Here is a 13,629-nt window from a genome sequence, read left to right on the forward strand (position 1 = left end):
GCATTCCATTCCTTTTCGTTCAATGTATCTAAAATAATTCTATTTTATGATTCTTTCTCTCAAACCAACTCCTCCTCCAGTGTTTCCCAGCTGAATTATATAGCACTCCCTGGTTGCTCATTGCAGAAACCTAACACTAACACCTCCCTCACCTTCCTCCACATAGGTAATTGATTACCAAGTCCTGTTGATTTTTACTTCTAAATATATGTTAAATATATAATTTTACCTCCATCAACACTGCCACCTCCTTAGTTCAAATCACTATTAGTTTCTAATAGTTTGAGATGCCCATAGATATGTAATTGGAGATGTCAGTTAGGCATGGACCATAGACCTGGAACTCAGAATGGAGATCTGGGTTGGAGCTATAAATTCAGACATATATAAATATGAGTGTATGTATATTCTTTGAACCCATGTGATAGATACAAATACTCAGAAGTGTGGAATTCGAAAGAATGAACCTTGGACAGAACCTCTAGAATGTCAACATTTAAGAGCTGAATAGAAGAGGCGAAAAGAGGGCTGAGAATGAGCAGCCGGCAAAGTAGGAAGAAATCTGATAGAGGATGATATTGAAAGCACAGAGTCCAGAGTTTTTAAATACGGTGGGAGGGACCAAATGTTTTAGAGGCTGCTGAGAGATCAACAGCAAAATTAGTTTTAGTGAAAGATTACAACAGATGCTGAATTGAAAATGGGCAAAAAAAAAAAAAAAGAAAAAAAATGAGGACAGCAATATGAGTAATTTTTCAAGAAACTTGGCTATGAAATAAAGACAAGATCATAGTGTCACTAAGATTCAGTCTCTCAATCTTCCAAATTACTATTATCCTTGTTTTATAGACAAGGAAACTGAGGCTTAGAGAGGTTGAGTAACTTCAAAAGGTTAAGGAATGAACCCAGATTTCTCATCTCATCAAGGTAATCCCTAAAAGTCTTTCTACCTCCAATAAAAAAAAGAAAAAAAATACCTCTGCTTCTGTTCCACAGCCATAATAAACTTAGCGTCTTTCACAAGAACCAAAGCAGCCTGTTGCACACCTTTCCTTGTTGCACAAAACTGAAAATAAATGAATAATTCTTGGATTAATCATATTAAAAACTGAATACTACACTCAAAAATATGCAACTAACAATCCATACCACAAGTGTGGGTTTCTGATCAGAGTATGTTTGTATAACATTGGCAATTTTGTAGTTGAGGGTTAAATCAAACTTAAATTCGGTTTGGTTACTACTGCAGGGAAATCCAAGGACCACTTTCCGAAGTTTCACCGGCCGATGTTTCTCATCCACTTTCAGACATACAGCAGGTCTTTCACCATTTGAAAGCCATTCTGCAATCTTTAAATAACAGAAATATACATTAAAAGTTTTGTCTAGTGAAGTTTTATGGCTAAAAATAACCGAATAACAGAATACCTTAAAGTCAAGGTATAAAAATATGTAATCAAGTAGTCTTTTTCAGTATTACATATTCCATTGACACTGCTCTATTGATATATTGGTAAATATTATCAGTAGCAGTATTTTAAGATTATACCCCGTTTTCACTATGATAAATTCCCAATTAATTATAATTATTTTGTTTTATTTTCCTTCCTACAAAATTGATTTCAGCAGAGAAACTGAATTTCTCACTATCATTATAACCTTCCTATTTTTCAGAACTATGCCTAGATATGGGTGACACAACTTTTGAGTTGTGCTAAGTAACAGCCGAAGAATACCAAAGTAATGGTTGGCCTAGATTGGCAAGAGCTGACAATTTTTAAACAAAGAGTAAATAAATACTTGAGAAATGGCAATGCCAAAAGCACATTACAGGCTCAATGCTGAAGTCACTAATTTCTGGAACTATTGTGACCAGACCTCATTGTCACATAACCCGGTTAGTAATGAGACTTCATGCCCTGCTCTGAAACTGACCATTGCTTTTACAGGAAATTGTAGTTGCACAGGAAGGAAATATAAAAACATTTTCAAGACTATCATGGGTGTAAATAAGATCACACAAGAATTTAATTTGAAAGGAGCAGAAGGAGAAAATTGAGGAAGAGGATTTGTACAAAGAGAAAAGTAGCATTCACAGATGTAGCAATTATCACAAAGGGGGAAAGAATTTCAAGAATTACAGAGTACTAATATTTAATGACTGTTTACAAATCAAAAGAAAAGTTTATTATCCCAATGTGGAAAAAGGGTAAAGAACATGACCTGGCAAGTTGCAAAAAAGAACTTAAAGTAATTAATTTTTTTAAAATATTTACTTCAGTAAAAATCAAAGCAGTATAAAATTTTAAAGTAAAGTACGTTTAAACAAGAAGTGTGACAACTATTTAAATGTAATAATAACAATAATAACTTATTATAATATCCAGTGCTAGAATAGAGAAATGGCTAATGGTAGAAGTACAAATGCCTGTACCATTTATTGAAAGCACTACGTCCTTAGAGTTTAATATATCCTTTCACTCAGTTATTCTACACGAGAAGTTCATCCTAGAAAAATAATCATGTTTTCAAAGATATATTAATTTTAGCACCATTTACAATAGCAAGAATGGAAATAATCTTCTATCATTAAAGCTAAATAAATTACAATAAAACCACAAAAACTGTATTAAAAAAGAATATTTAGGGATGCCTGTATGGCTCAGTCGGTTAAGCATCCAACTTTGGCTCAGGTCATGATCATATGGTTTGTGAGTCTGAGCCCTGTATCGGGCTCTGTGCTGACAGCTCAGAGCCTGGAGCCTGCTTCAGATTGTGTCTCCCTCTCTCTCTGCTCCTCCCCTGCTCACACTCTGTCTGTTTCTCTCTCTCTCTCAAAATTAAACATTAAAATTTTTTTAAAAAAGAATACTTAATGACATGGAAAAGACTGTAGGTGACTTGCAAGTCACAAAAGAGCATGTACATTTTGATGCCACCTATACATCTAGAATGACAAACACTGGGTTTCTGTTGATTACATATACTTAAAATTTTTCTTTATTATTCTTGAGCATGAACAAAACAAGTTGTCAATTTAAGAACAAAAAAATGTTTAATGGTGCCAAATTAAAGATAAAGATAAAATTTTCCATTGTATTAGACAACATGGGAACAATTTGTGAAATTTCTAAGTAGTGGGAGAAAACAGTTATACTATAGTAAGCTGAGAAGTAAGTAAGAGGGAGAAATAATAATTATTTTTCAAGAAGTTTCCTTAAATATTGAGGAAAAAAATTAGGATATATATTCATTACAGCAAGTATTATATGGCATACAATTATTTCTTTACCTGTCTGTGTACCCCATTAACCATGAAATCCTCAAGTTCAGGGTCTATATGTTTTCACTTTTTTATCTATTGCTAGTGCTTACCATAATGCCATTCACATAGAATGTGGAAAGGTGGGTAGTAATCACTTAAGCAATTATTTTATTCTCTATTGTACTTTGCTATTCAACCAGCGTCAGCTGATTAGAACAACCGTAACAAGTTATTAGTCAAGTTATTATGAGGCATCTGAAACTCATAAAAACTAAGACTCTTAGATATTAGTAAACAATAGACTTATCCCAAAAATGTTTTATTAAACAAATCAACCAAATATTGATACTGCCATATCTATGAGATACAGCCATAGCTTTCTACAACATACTTTCCTACTAAACTGGTTCTGAAATTTTCAGGAAAAAACCCTTTATTTTCCTCTAAGATTAAAATGACAAAATGTTCCACCAGCACCAGTGATTAAAAAAAAATCTGACAAACTAAAATTCTAACTTACATCCTCAGCATTTGGAATTGTTGCAGATACAGCTACAAATCTCATTGGAATAATTGTGCTGCTATTTTCTGAAGCAGGAGATAAAGACTGTACAGTTTTCATTCTGCTGACTACAACTTCAAGAGTTGGTCCACGATTTTCATCTTTTACAACATGTACCTAAGAAAGAAATCAAGAAAAAATGATTGACTATAAAATTAAAAAATTCCTTAATCAATTAAAATCCTTAATATTATCACTCTTCCTTAAAAAAATAAACTTTTCCACTTGAAGGGATAAAACATATAGTTCAGCTGAAAATGTCTTGTTTCGGGGCGCCTGGGTGGCGCAGTTGGTTAAGCGTCCGACTTCAGCCAGGTCACGATCTCGCGGTCCGTGAGTTCGAGCCCCGCGTCGGGCTCTGGGCTGATGGCTCAGAGCCTGGAGCCTGTTTCTGATTCTGTGTCTCCCTCTCTCTGCCCCTCCCCCGTTCATGCTCTGTCTCTCTCTGTCCCAAAAATAAATAAACGTTGAAAAAAAAAATTAAAAAAAAAAAAAAAAAAAAGAAAATGTCTTGTTTCTTTCTATCCATTCTAATCATTTTACCTTTATCTCTAAAAGTGAAAATGTGTTCACTACCTCATCAATGAGGAACAGTCTAACCAGCTGGACCAAAGAGTTGTCTCTCCATTTTCTAGTCATGCTATCCCATTTTTCCTAGAGAAAAAATGCAAGTGGCTTAACATGATAAAGAATTATAATAAATATTATTAAGACATCAATAAAAAATTTTAACATGATACAAATCATGGGCAATATTTTAGTTCAAACTTTTAGTTCTTAAAAGTATCCTGAAGGGGCGCCTGGGTGGCGCAGTCGGTTAAGCGTCCGACTTCAGCCAGGTCACGGTCTCGCGGTCCGTGAGTTCGAGCCCCGCGTCGGGCTCTGGGCTGATGGCTCAGAGCCTGGAGCCTGTTTCCGATTCTGTGTCTCCCTCTCTCTATGCCCCTCCCCCGTTCATGCTCTGTCTCTCTCTGTCCCAAAAATAAATAAAAAAAACTTAAAAAAAAAAAAAAAAAAGTATCCTGAAAAAAATGTAAAGATTAAAAACACTTTAAAGGATTTTGATAGTCCTACAAGTGCTTAAAAAACTAAACCCCCATTTATTTTTAAGTTTAACCAAAAATATTCAAAATTCTAGTCTAATTGCCTTTTTAAGCCCTCCCAAGTTCTTCCCTCTGCGATACATAATATTTGGATAAAAGAAAGCAAGCAAAAAGTATCATTACAAATTATCCTAAATAACAATTTGCTTATTCATATCTTTTTCTTATTTTTCCCATTTGGTAATTTGTCTTTTACTGCTGATTAGTAAGTATTCTTTATATAACCTGAACACTAGTACTTTTTATGTTTGTTTGTTTTACATTGCAAATATATTCTTCTACTTTGTATTTTCTTTTAACTTTTATTCTTGGTGAAGAGAAACATATTTTCTAATAAACCAAAAAAATAAGAGTATAAATAACACCTACTGGAGTTGTCATTATTATATGGGCATGCTGAATCTCAAATAGGTCATCCATTACTGTATCTCCAGTGAGTTCTTTACAATTCAATCCTATTGATCCAAATTTTTCTTTCCAATCATCAAAACGCTGACTACACAGGGCTTTTATTGGTGCCACTACAACAATATGAGATATTTACTTTGAATGTCAGTACAGTTTTAAAATTACTTTCACAAACATTGGTTAATAAAATTAGGATAAAACTATACATCCAGGTGCTGTGTAATATTTATTAATTGAGAGTTAATAATATAAACATATTATTTAGAGATATGTAATAACCAAACTGAACTAAAAATAGAAAAAGAAGTGCGTGCTCAGGGAACTGTAACTAAGAATGAAGAAAGGTAAGGCAGGAGATTACTGGTCTTCATTACAAGCCTTTTTGTGATAATTGATTTTTTTAACCATGTACATAAATTACTTTGATGAAAAATTTTAAATACATATATACCTAAGAAAGGAGAGTAGAGGTTCCTATGGAAATTTTTAGAATTACAAAATGTTTCAATTTATTGTTCATTTTGTTGTCCTTTTAAAAATAAATACTCAATTCAAATATTACTTTTTATTTACAACTCTGGGAAAATGTGTGTTGAATTTAATATAACAGACAAGAGCAAATGTGATGTGTCTTCATTAAAAATGTATGGAGAACCAAATATTAATTCCTATGGCTTGAACTTGAATTTATTTCTTACTTTTGCCTTAGTGGTTTTTCATTATTATAATTAATCACTCTTACAATATATAAATACTTACTATAAACAATTTTAATGTTTGACCATGGCAATGGTACTTCCATTAACAATCTTGTTATAGCTAGTTCAAACATTACAGTTTTCCCAGAACCAGTTGGAGCACAAATCACAAAATTTCTATCTGTGTAAAGAAGCTAAAAAAAAAAATGTAATCAATCATGATATATATAGAATTTTTCATTCACACTCTCAATTTGTTAGAAAATATGTAAGAAAGACTCTCTGGAATAATAATTCAAATTATTTCTACCTCTAAGCTTATTAAAATTCTAACCTTGTTCTAGACCTACAACTCTCAAAAAAACCTATTAAAAATTTATCATTTTATTTTATATGTGAAAATAATATGTCAGACCTAGAAGAAAATAATTTCTTTTGTTTCCAGAGAAATTTTTAGAAATATAATAAATGTAAACAAACCCACCTATGAAAATCACATGCATTCATTTAGCAAACAGTTTTTGAGTTCCTGTAATGTACCAGTCACTGAGCATAGCACTAGAAACATAAAGATGAATGTTATCTAGTCCTTGCCCTTAAAGAACACACTATCTAGTAAGAAGAGGCAGATAAGTAAAAATCAGAATAAAATACTTACATCATCAAAGGCTTTGGACTGTATATAGTTAAAATATGGGAATTCTTTGAAAATACTTCTAAATTTTGACGCTTAGAATAGCATTAAGGAGTCAAATATTTCAGAATTTTAAGAATTGGTTACTTTTAATTTTAAAATTCAGTTAATTAACTGACAGTATTTAATAATGAGGCTTTAATACTTGCTATTTTAACATCATAAGAAAGGAATTAATAGGTATACAGGAAAGGACCAACAGAGCAAGTGGCTCTTTAACTTCCCCTCCTGTCACAGATGCACCAAATACATAGCTACACATGGAGCAATTTTGAAAAAAATTCAAAAATTATTTAAGTGACTTCTACACATTGGGTAAATGAAAATACCTATGATGAAGGTAGGAAAGGCTGAGACAACTCTTACCCTAAATCCCATCCTTGGCACAGCACCATACAATTGGGAAGGAACTCTCAAGTCCCAGCTTCTCTCTCAGGAGCAAAGATTTCGGACCACACATCTATAGCTCCAACCTTTAAGGCTCCCACCCAAAGGATAAAATCCCCAAACACCTAACTCTGTAAACCAAAAGGGCTTGCATTCATGAGTCCCATAGGACTATAGCAAACAAATAATTTTTTTTTTTTTTTTTTTTTTTTTTTTTGAGAGAGAGAGAGAGAGAGCGAGTGCGCATGAGCAGGGGAGAGGAGCAGAAGGACAGGGGGAGAAAAAATTTCAATCAGGCTCCACACCCAGCGCAGAGCCTGACATGGGGCTCGATCTCACAAACCATGAAACCATGACCTGAACCGAAATCAAGAGTCAGATGCTTAACTGACTAAGCCACCCTGGCACCCCCACAAATAATCAATTCTTAAATGGACACAGGAACAACTTCCATTCCTCTACAGGTACACATCTAGGCTTGGTGCAGATAAAGCAGCAAAAATGTTCATCCCTAGTTTCCACCTAGAAAGGATTTCCACTGCAGACTTTCTCAGCTGCTGCCTCAGGTCCTGGCTTCTAATTAGTTTGCACGTAGATGCCAATTACAACCCTCCCCTTTGGGACACTGATAAATTTTGGCACACCCTCAACTTCTAGAAGCCACTAAGAACAAAGACAGTAAGTTGGGCAATCAAAAAGGTCTGAAAGGCAGCTAGGAGCTTGGGTTAGGTTAATTGATGAGGCTCAGCCTGTCAAGACTGAGAGAGGCAGATATTTTATCGAGTGTGTAGAAACCAGCAGCACAGAGAGTTAAGTGAAGAAATGGGAATATGTTTCAAACAAAAGAACAAGATAAATCTCCAGAAACCAAACTCAATGAAATAGAGATAAGTGATTTACTCAATATTTTTAAAAAATGCATAAAGATGCTCACCAAAGTTAGGAGAGCAATGCATAAACAAAGTGAGAATATCAACAAAGTCATAGAAGATACAAAAAAGTATCAAACAGAAATCATAAAGCTAATGAGTACAATAAGGGAACTGAAAAACTCAATAGAGGGGTTCAAATGCAGACAGATCAAACAGAAGAAAGAATCAATGAACTCAAAGAGGGGCAATGACATTAATCCAGTCAAAGGAGCAAAATGAGAAAAGAATGAAAAAAAAAATTAAGATAGCTTAAGGGACTTATTTTACACGATACCAAAGCCAGGATACTACAAAAAAAGAAAATTACAGGCCAATATCCCTAATGAACATAGATGCAGAAATCTTGTATAAAATATTAGCAAACTAAATTCAACAGCACATTAAAAGAATCATACGTCGTGAACAAATGGAATTTATTTATGGGATACAAAGATGGTACAACATCCGCAAATCAATCAGCAAGATACTCCCACATTAAAAAGTTAAAGATAGGGGTGCCTGACTGCCTCAACTGGTAGAGCATGTGATTTCTGATCTCAGGGTCATGAGTTCAAGCCCCACATTGTGCATAGAGCTTAATTAAAAAAAAAAAAAAAACTTAAAGATAAAAATCATGATCATATCAATAGATGCAGAAAAAGCATTTGACAAATGCAGTATTTTTTTCATGATAAAAAACTCTCTAGAAACTAGGTAAAGAATGTACCTCAATATAATAAAGGCCATATATGACAAGCCCACTGCTAACATATTCAATGGGTAAAAAGCTGAAAGCTTTTTGTCTAAGATTAGAAACAAGACAAGGATGTCCTGTTTCACCACTTTTATTCAACATAGTAATGGCAATCCTAACCAAAGCATTTAGGCAAGAAAGATAAATGAAAGTTATCCAACTTGGAAGAAGTAAAACAGTCTCTATTTGCAGACAACCTGATATAATATAGAGAAAACCCTAAAGACTCCATCAAAATATTATTGGAACTAATAAATTCAGTGAAGTTACAGGATACAAAATAAATACACAAAAATCAGGTGCATTTCCTTACACTAATAACAATATCAGAAAGAGAAATGAAGAAAACAATCCCATTTATAATAGCATCAAAAACCAAAATACTAAGGAATAAATTTAACCAAGGGGACAAAAGATCTGTACACTGAAAACTAGAAGATGCTGATGAAAGAAAGTGAAGACACAAATAAATGGTAAGATATCTCTTCAAGGATTCAAGAATATTGCTAAATTGTAAATTGCCAAAGCAATCTACAGATTCAATGCAATTCTTATCAAAATTCCAATTGTATTTTTCAGAGAAATATAAAAAGCAATCACGCAGGGAGCTACAAAAGACGCCGAACAGCCAAAGCACCCTTGAGAAAGAACAAAGCCAGAGGCATTACACTTCTTGATTTCAAACTGTATTACAGAGCTACAGTAATCAAAAACAGGATGGTATTGGCATAAAAACCAGACACCTAGATCAATGAAACAGAAGAGATAGCCTAGAAATAAATCTGTGCGTATATGGTCAATAAATTTTCAAAAAAGGAGCCAAGAACTGGGAAAAGATGATCTCTTCAATAAAGGATACTGGAAAAACTGAATATCCACATGCAAAATAATGAAACCGGACCCCTATATACAAAAATCAACTCAAAGTGGATTAACCACTTGAATGTAAGATGTGAAATTATAAAATTCCTAGAAGAAAACACAGGGAGTAAATTCCCCTACATTGGTCTTAGCAATTATTTTTCTAGATTTAAAACCACAGGCAAGGGGCACCGGGGTGGCTCAGTTGGTTTAATGTCCCACTCTTGACTTCAGTTCAGGTCATGATCCCAGGGTCTTGGGATTGATCCCTGTGTCGGGCTCCACACTGAGCATGGAGCCTGCTTACGATTATCTCTCTCTCTCCTTCTGTCCCTCTCCCCTGCTTGCATGCTCTCTCTCTCTCTCAAATTAAAGAAAAAAGGCAAGGGCAAAAATGCAAAATAAACAAGTGTACTACTTCAAACTAAAAAGCTTCTGTAGAGCAATTTAAAAATGAGCAAAGGACCTGAATAGATATTTTTCCAAAGAAGACACAAATGGTCAACAATACATGAAAAAGATTTCAACATCACTAATCATCAAGGAAATGCAAATTAAAACAACAATGAGATACCCAAAGCAAGCTCCAGGCTCTGAGCTGTCAGCACAGAGCCCAACATGGGGCTCAAACTCACGAACTATGAGACCATGACCTGAGCCGAAGTTGGATGCTTAACCGACTGGGCCACCCAGGTGTCTCCCAAATTTCACTTTTTAATGTTGACTGTGTTTCATTACCTGATGTGGGTTTCTGGTCACCTAACCCTGAATCCCTTTGTTATCAACAATTTGGTTGTACTAAGTGGTGGATTTAAATGCAATTAATCACATACTGGCTGAATAAGAACTTATACTGTACTTCCTCTGTAAGAAAGCTCAAAAATATTAGTAGATATGGAGAATAGACTGTCCCCTCTCCAAGGTGAGCCTGTTGTCAGTTTGGAAGATACTTGTATTTACATGGTATTCTTCTCAATCTGAGTCACATCTATCAACTACATCTATTAAACGCTATATGCAAAATACATTACTAGATTTAGAAAGCTGGGGGAAGCTATAAAGAAGAAAAGTGAGTTCCTACAATGGAGGCTGTTATAATCTATTAAGAGACATAAAATAGATAATATATCTAAAAATACAAATACATTATTATTTAAGCAATTATATTTTTATGAAGATCTATAAAAATTGATGGATTGTAGTAAGTGATCTTGTTGAAAAGTTAAATCAGGACGTATTACTTCTCTGCTCAAATTCCCTGCTTTCTCTTAAAGCATATGGCTACAAGGCTCTACATGATCTTGCCTCTCCTCTCCATCTTTGTGATTCTGACCTCATATCCTACTACTCTTGCATCTGACTAATCTCCTCTAGCTATGTTGGACTTTTTTTTGTTCTTCAAAAACAACAGAACTTTAGCTGTGCTAATATAGCATGAAAGTCTTTAAAACTCTTCAAAAGTGGGGCGCCTGGGTGGCTCAGTCGGTTAAGCGGCCGACTTCGGCTCAGGTCATGATCTCGCGGTCCGTGAGTTCGAGCCCCGCGTCGGGCTCTGTGCTGACAGCTCAGAGCCTGGAGCCTGTTTCAGATTCTGTGTCTCCCTCTCTCTGACTCTCCCCTGTTCATGCTCTGTCTCTCCGTGCCTCAAAAATTAAAAAAAATTTTTTTAAAAAATTTAAAAAAAAATGAAAAAAAAAATACTGCATGGTTTCTCCTAAGTGCTTAATTAAAAAACAAAAACAAACCAAAAACAAAACAAAACAAAAAAAAAACCTCTTCACCTTGGTATCCATGGCACTAAATAACCTGATCCTGGATACATATCAATCATTATTTCTGACTAGTCCTGGAATCATAGCTTTCATTTCAGCCAAACTGGAATGCTTGGCCCTTCTAACATATTCCACATTATTCTCCTCATCCTCACACATGACTACTTTTTTGCCAGAACAACTTCCTTACTTTACCTGCTTTTCAACGTATTTGGCGATAGTAAGATAAATAAGGGATGGCCCTTGCCTTCAAGGAGTTCATAGGTCACAGGGAAACACAATAGTCACAGCTGATGAATTATAATTAAAAAAAACAGTAAGTACACTGTGTTACAGACACACACAGGGTATCAAAAAAGCAAAGAGGATGTTACCTCCAGAACACACATATGTACTCAAAATATTTATATTGGAAATGCCCAGACATGTAAATCAGATTATAGGTAGAAACTACAAATTTCTTTAAAAAAAAAATACTAGATTTGTAAAAATGTTCCCAATCCACAGAATGTCCCACTCTCATTTATTTCCCCTACCCATGTTTATCCCAATATGCTCTCCTTACCCAAAGTATAAGAAATTATGTGTATCTATTTGTAAGTAAATATGCTAAGAGTTTAGCCAATAACACAAAACTTGTTTTTGTACTTATCTTGTCACAAAGATAACTTGTCACTGGTAACAAGCAGTTCACAAATTGGCACAGTCTGCAGACCACACTCTGAGTAGCATTGACTATCACACGCATTGGGTCTCTTATATGACCCCAAAAATTTACTTTTCCCTCTTTTTCTTTGTCAACCAAAATACACATAGACACAATGAAACAGCATGTTTACAAATTATGATTTCAAATATAAAGCTGTTGTAGTAAAATAACTTAAAGGATACGGATTTCTGTGACAGCCTTCAAGGAATCTAAATCATTTTCTGTTACTCCTAAAAAAAAAAAAAACTTCTACATATTTATATAGGTATTTTTTAACCTCTTCCATACAAACTGCTTCAATAAAAGTAGCATAACTTTTTACTGAGAGCGCAGTTAAAAAATATTAAATTGTAGTTTTATTTTTTAAGTAGGCTCCATGCCCAACATGGGGCTTGAACTCATGACCCTGATATCAAGAGTCACATGCTCTACTGACTGAGCCAGCCAGGTGCCCCTATATCATAGTTTAAAAAATACAGTATGATAAAGAAATGCAAAAACTACACATAGATAATCTACTCAAATTTACTATTTTTTAACTTTTCCTTATGCTGAGAAACATAGACTTGTTTGTACTGTTTTAAAATTAACTAAAAAAAAACAAGGAATTACCTTGAACTTCATGAGGCTGGGATGTAACTGAAAAAGTTGGTGCTTTGAATATGTCTTCTCTGATTTCAGAATGAGAAAAAACGTCACTTGCTGTAAACATGTTAATGTCTGAATATTGATGTCTCTGCTTATTATTGCTACATTTCCATGATCCCCCTTTGTTCATTTCTGTTGGGACAATTTTCACTGAAGCAACAGGAAAGGCCAGGTTTGTACTGTCATTAGAATAAACATCCTCATGTATGTTGTCAGATATTTTAAATAATCTGCAAAAAAAAAAAAAAAAAAAAAAAACACCAAAAAAAACACATTTGCACTTGTAACAGCTGCTTAGAATGGAAAAAACTAACATAAAATTGGTCCCTTAAAAATATCCATAGACTGTGGTTTATTCATATATAAAATTCAATCACTCCCCTAAAATATGACTTGCTAAATTTACCACTGAATTATGTCTTTTCACTTTTCTAAAACCCAAATAAATCCATTTGTAGTAGCCAACCTTCAAGACAGCCCCAATGATCCCTGTCTCCTGCTATGACACCCTTTTCAAGCTAGGACTTCAAGTCAGGACTGACTCATCAGACTAGAAGAATATGATGGAAGTATAAGTATGTGACTTCCAAGGCTAGGTCATAAACAATACTGTCACTTCTGCATGGTCTCTTGGATCATTCAGTCTCAGAGGAGCTAGTCACTACATCATGAGAATACGCAGGCAACTTTATGGAGAGGCCCACAGAGACCGGTATTGCGGCCTCTTGTCAGTAACTGCATCAACGTCCCAAATATCCAATAATCATTTTAGTATAAGAAATACTAAAGAAGTATAGAAGTCAAGAATACTTTGCAAAGAAACATTTTTTTTTTTTGCAAAGTTCTAGAAAACACAG

The 13,629-nt window shown here is 34.3% G+C and overlaps 1 protein-coding gene across 11 annotated transcripts in view; it reads right to left on the reverse strand.

Moving 5' to 3' along the window:
- The window catches only part of HFM1 (helicase for meiosis 1), a 92,512-nt gene that overhangs the window by 60,857 nt on the left and 18,026 nt on the right, over positions 1 to 13,629 (reverse strand). For 10 of the 11 annotated variants that reach the window (XR_006712449.1, XR_006712450.1, XM_045478248.1 and 7 more), the window contains exons 5-13: positions 12,737 to 13,002; positions 12,307 to 12,354; positions 6,695 to 6,765; positions 6,098 to 6,230; positions 5,300 to 5,451; positions 4,404 to 4,481; positions 3,786 to 3,944; positions 1,150 to 1,350; positions 978 to 1,066 (exon numbers count right to left, since the gene is read on the reverse strand). Coding sequence is in view for 9 of the 11 variants with exons in the window: in XM_045478248.1 (XP_045334204.1) it covers positions 978 to 1,066; positions 1,150 to 1,350; positions 3,786 to 3,944; positions 4,404 to 4,481; positions 5,300 to 5,451; positions 6,098 to 6,230; positions 6,695 to 6,765; positions 12,307 to 12,354; positions 12,737 to 13,002 (1,197 nt within the window). In the remaining 2 variants the exon portion in view is untranslated. The remainder of the gene's footprint in view (positions 1 to 977; positions 1,067 to 1,149; positions 1,351 to 3,785; positions 3,945 to 4,403; positions 4,482 to 5,299; positions 5,452 to 6,097; positions 6,231 to 6,694; positions 6,766 to 12,306; positions 12,355 to 12,736; positions 13,003 to 13,629) is intronic. The other variant, XM_045478249.1, reaches the window with a different exon arrangement.

The sequence above is a fragment of the Leopardus geoffroyi genome, chromosome C1 (assembly GCF_018350155.1).
Source record: "Leopardus geoffroyi isolate Oge1 chromosome C1, O.geoffroyi_Oge1_pat1.0, whole genome shotgun sequence".
Classification (NCBI taxonomy): Eukaryota; Metazoa; Chordata; class Mammalia; order Carnivora; family Felidae; genus Leopardus; species Leopardus geoffroyi.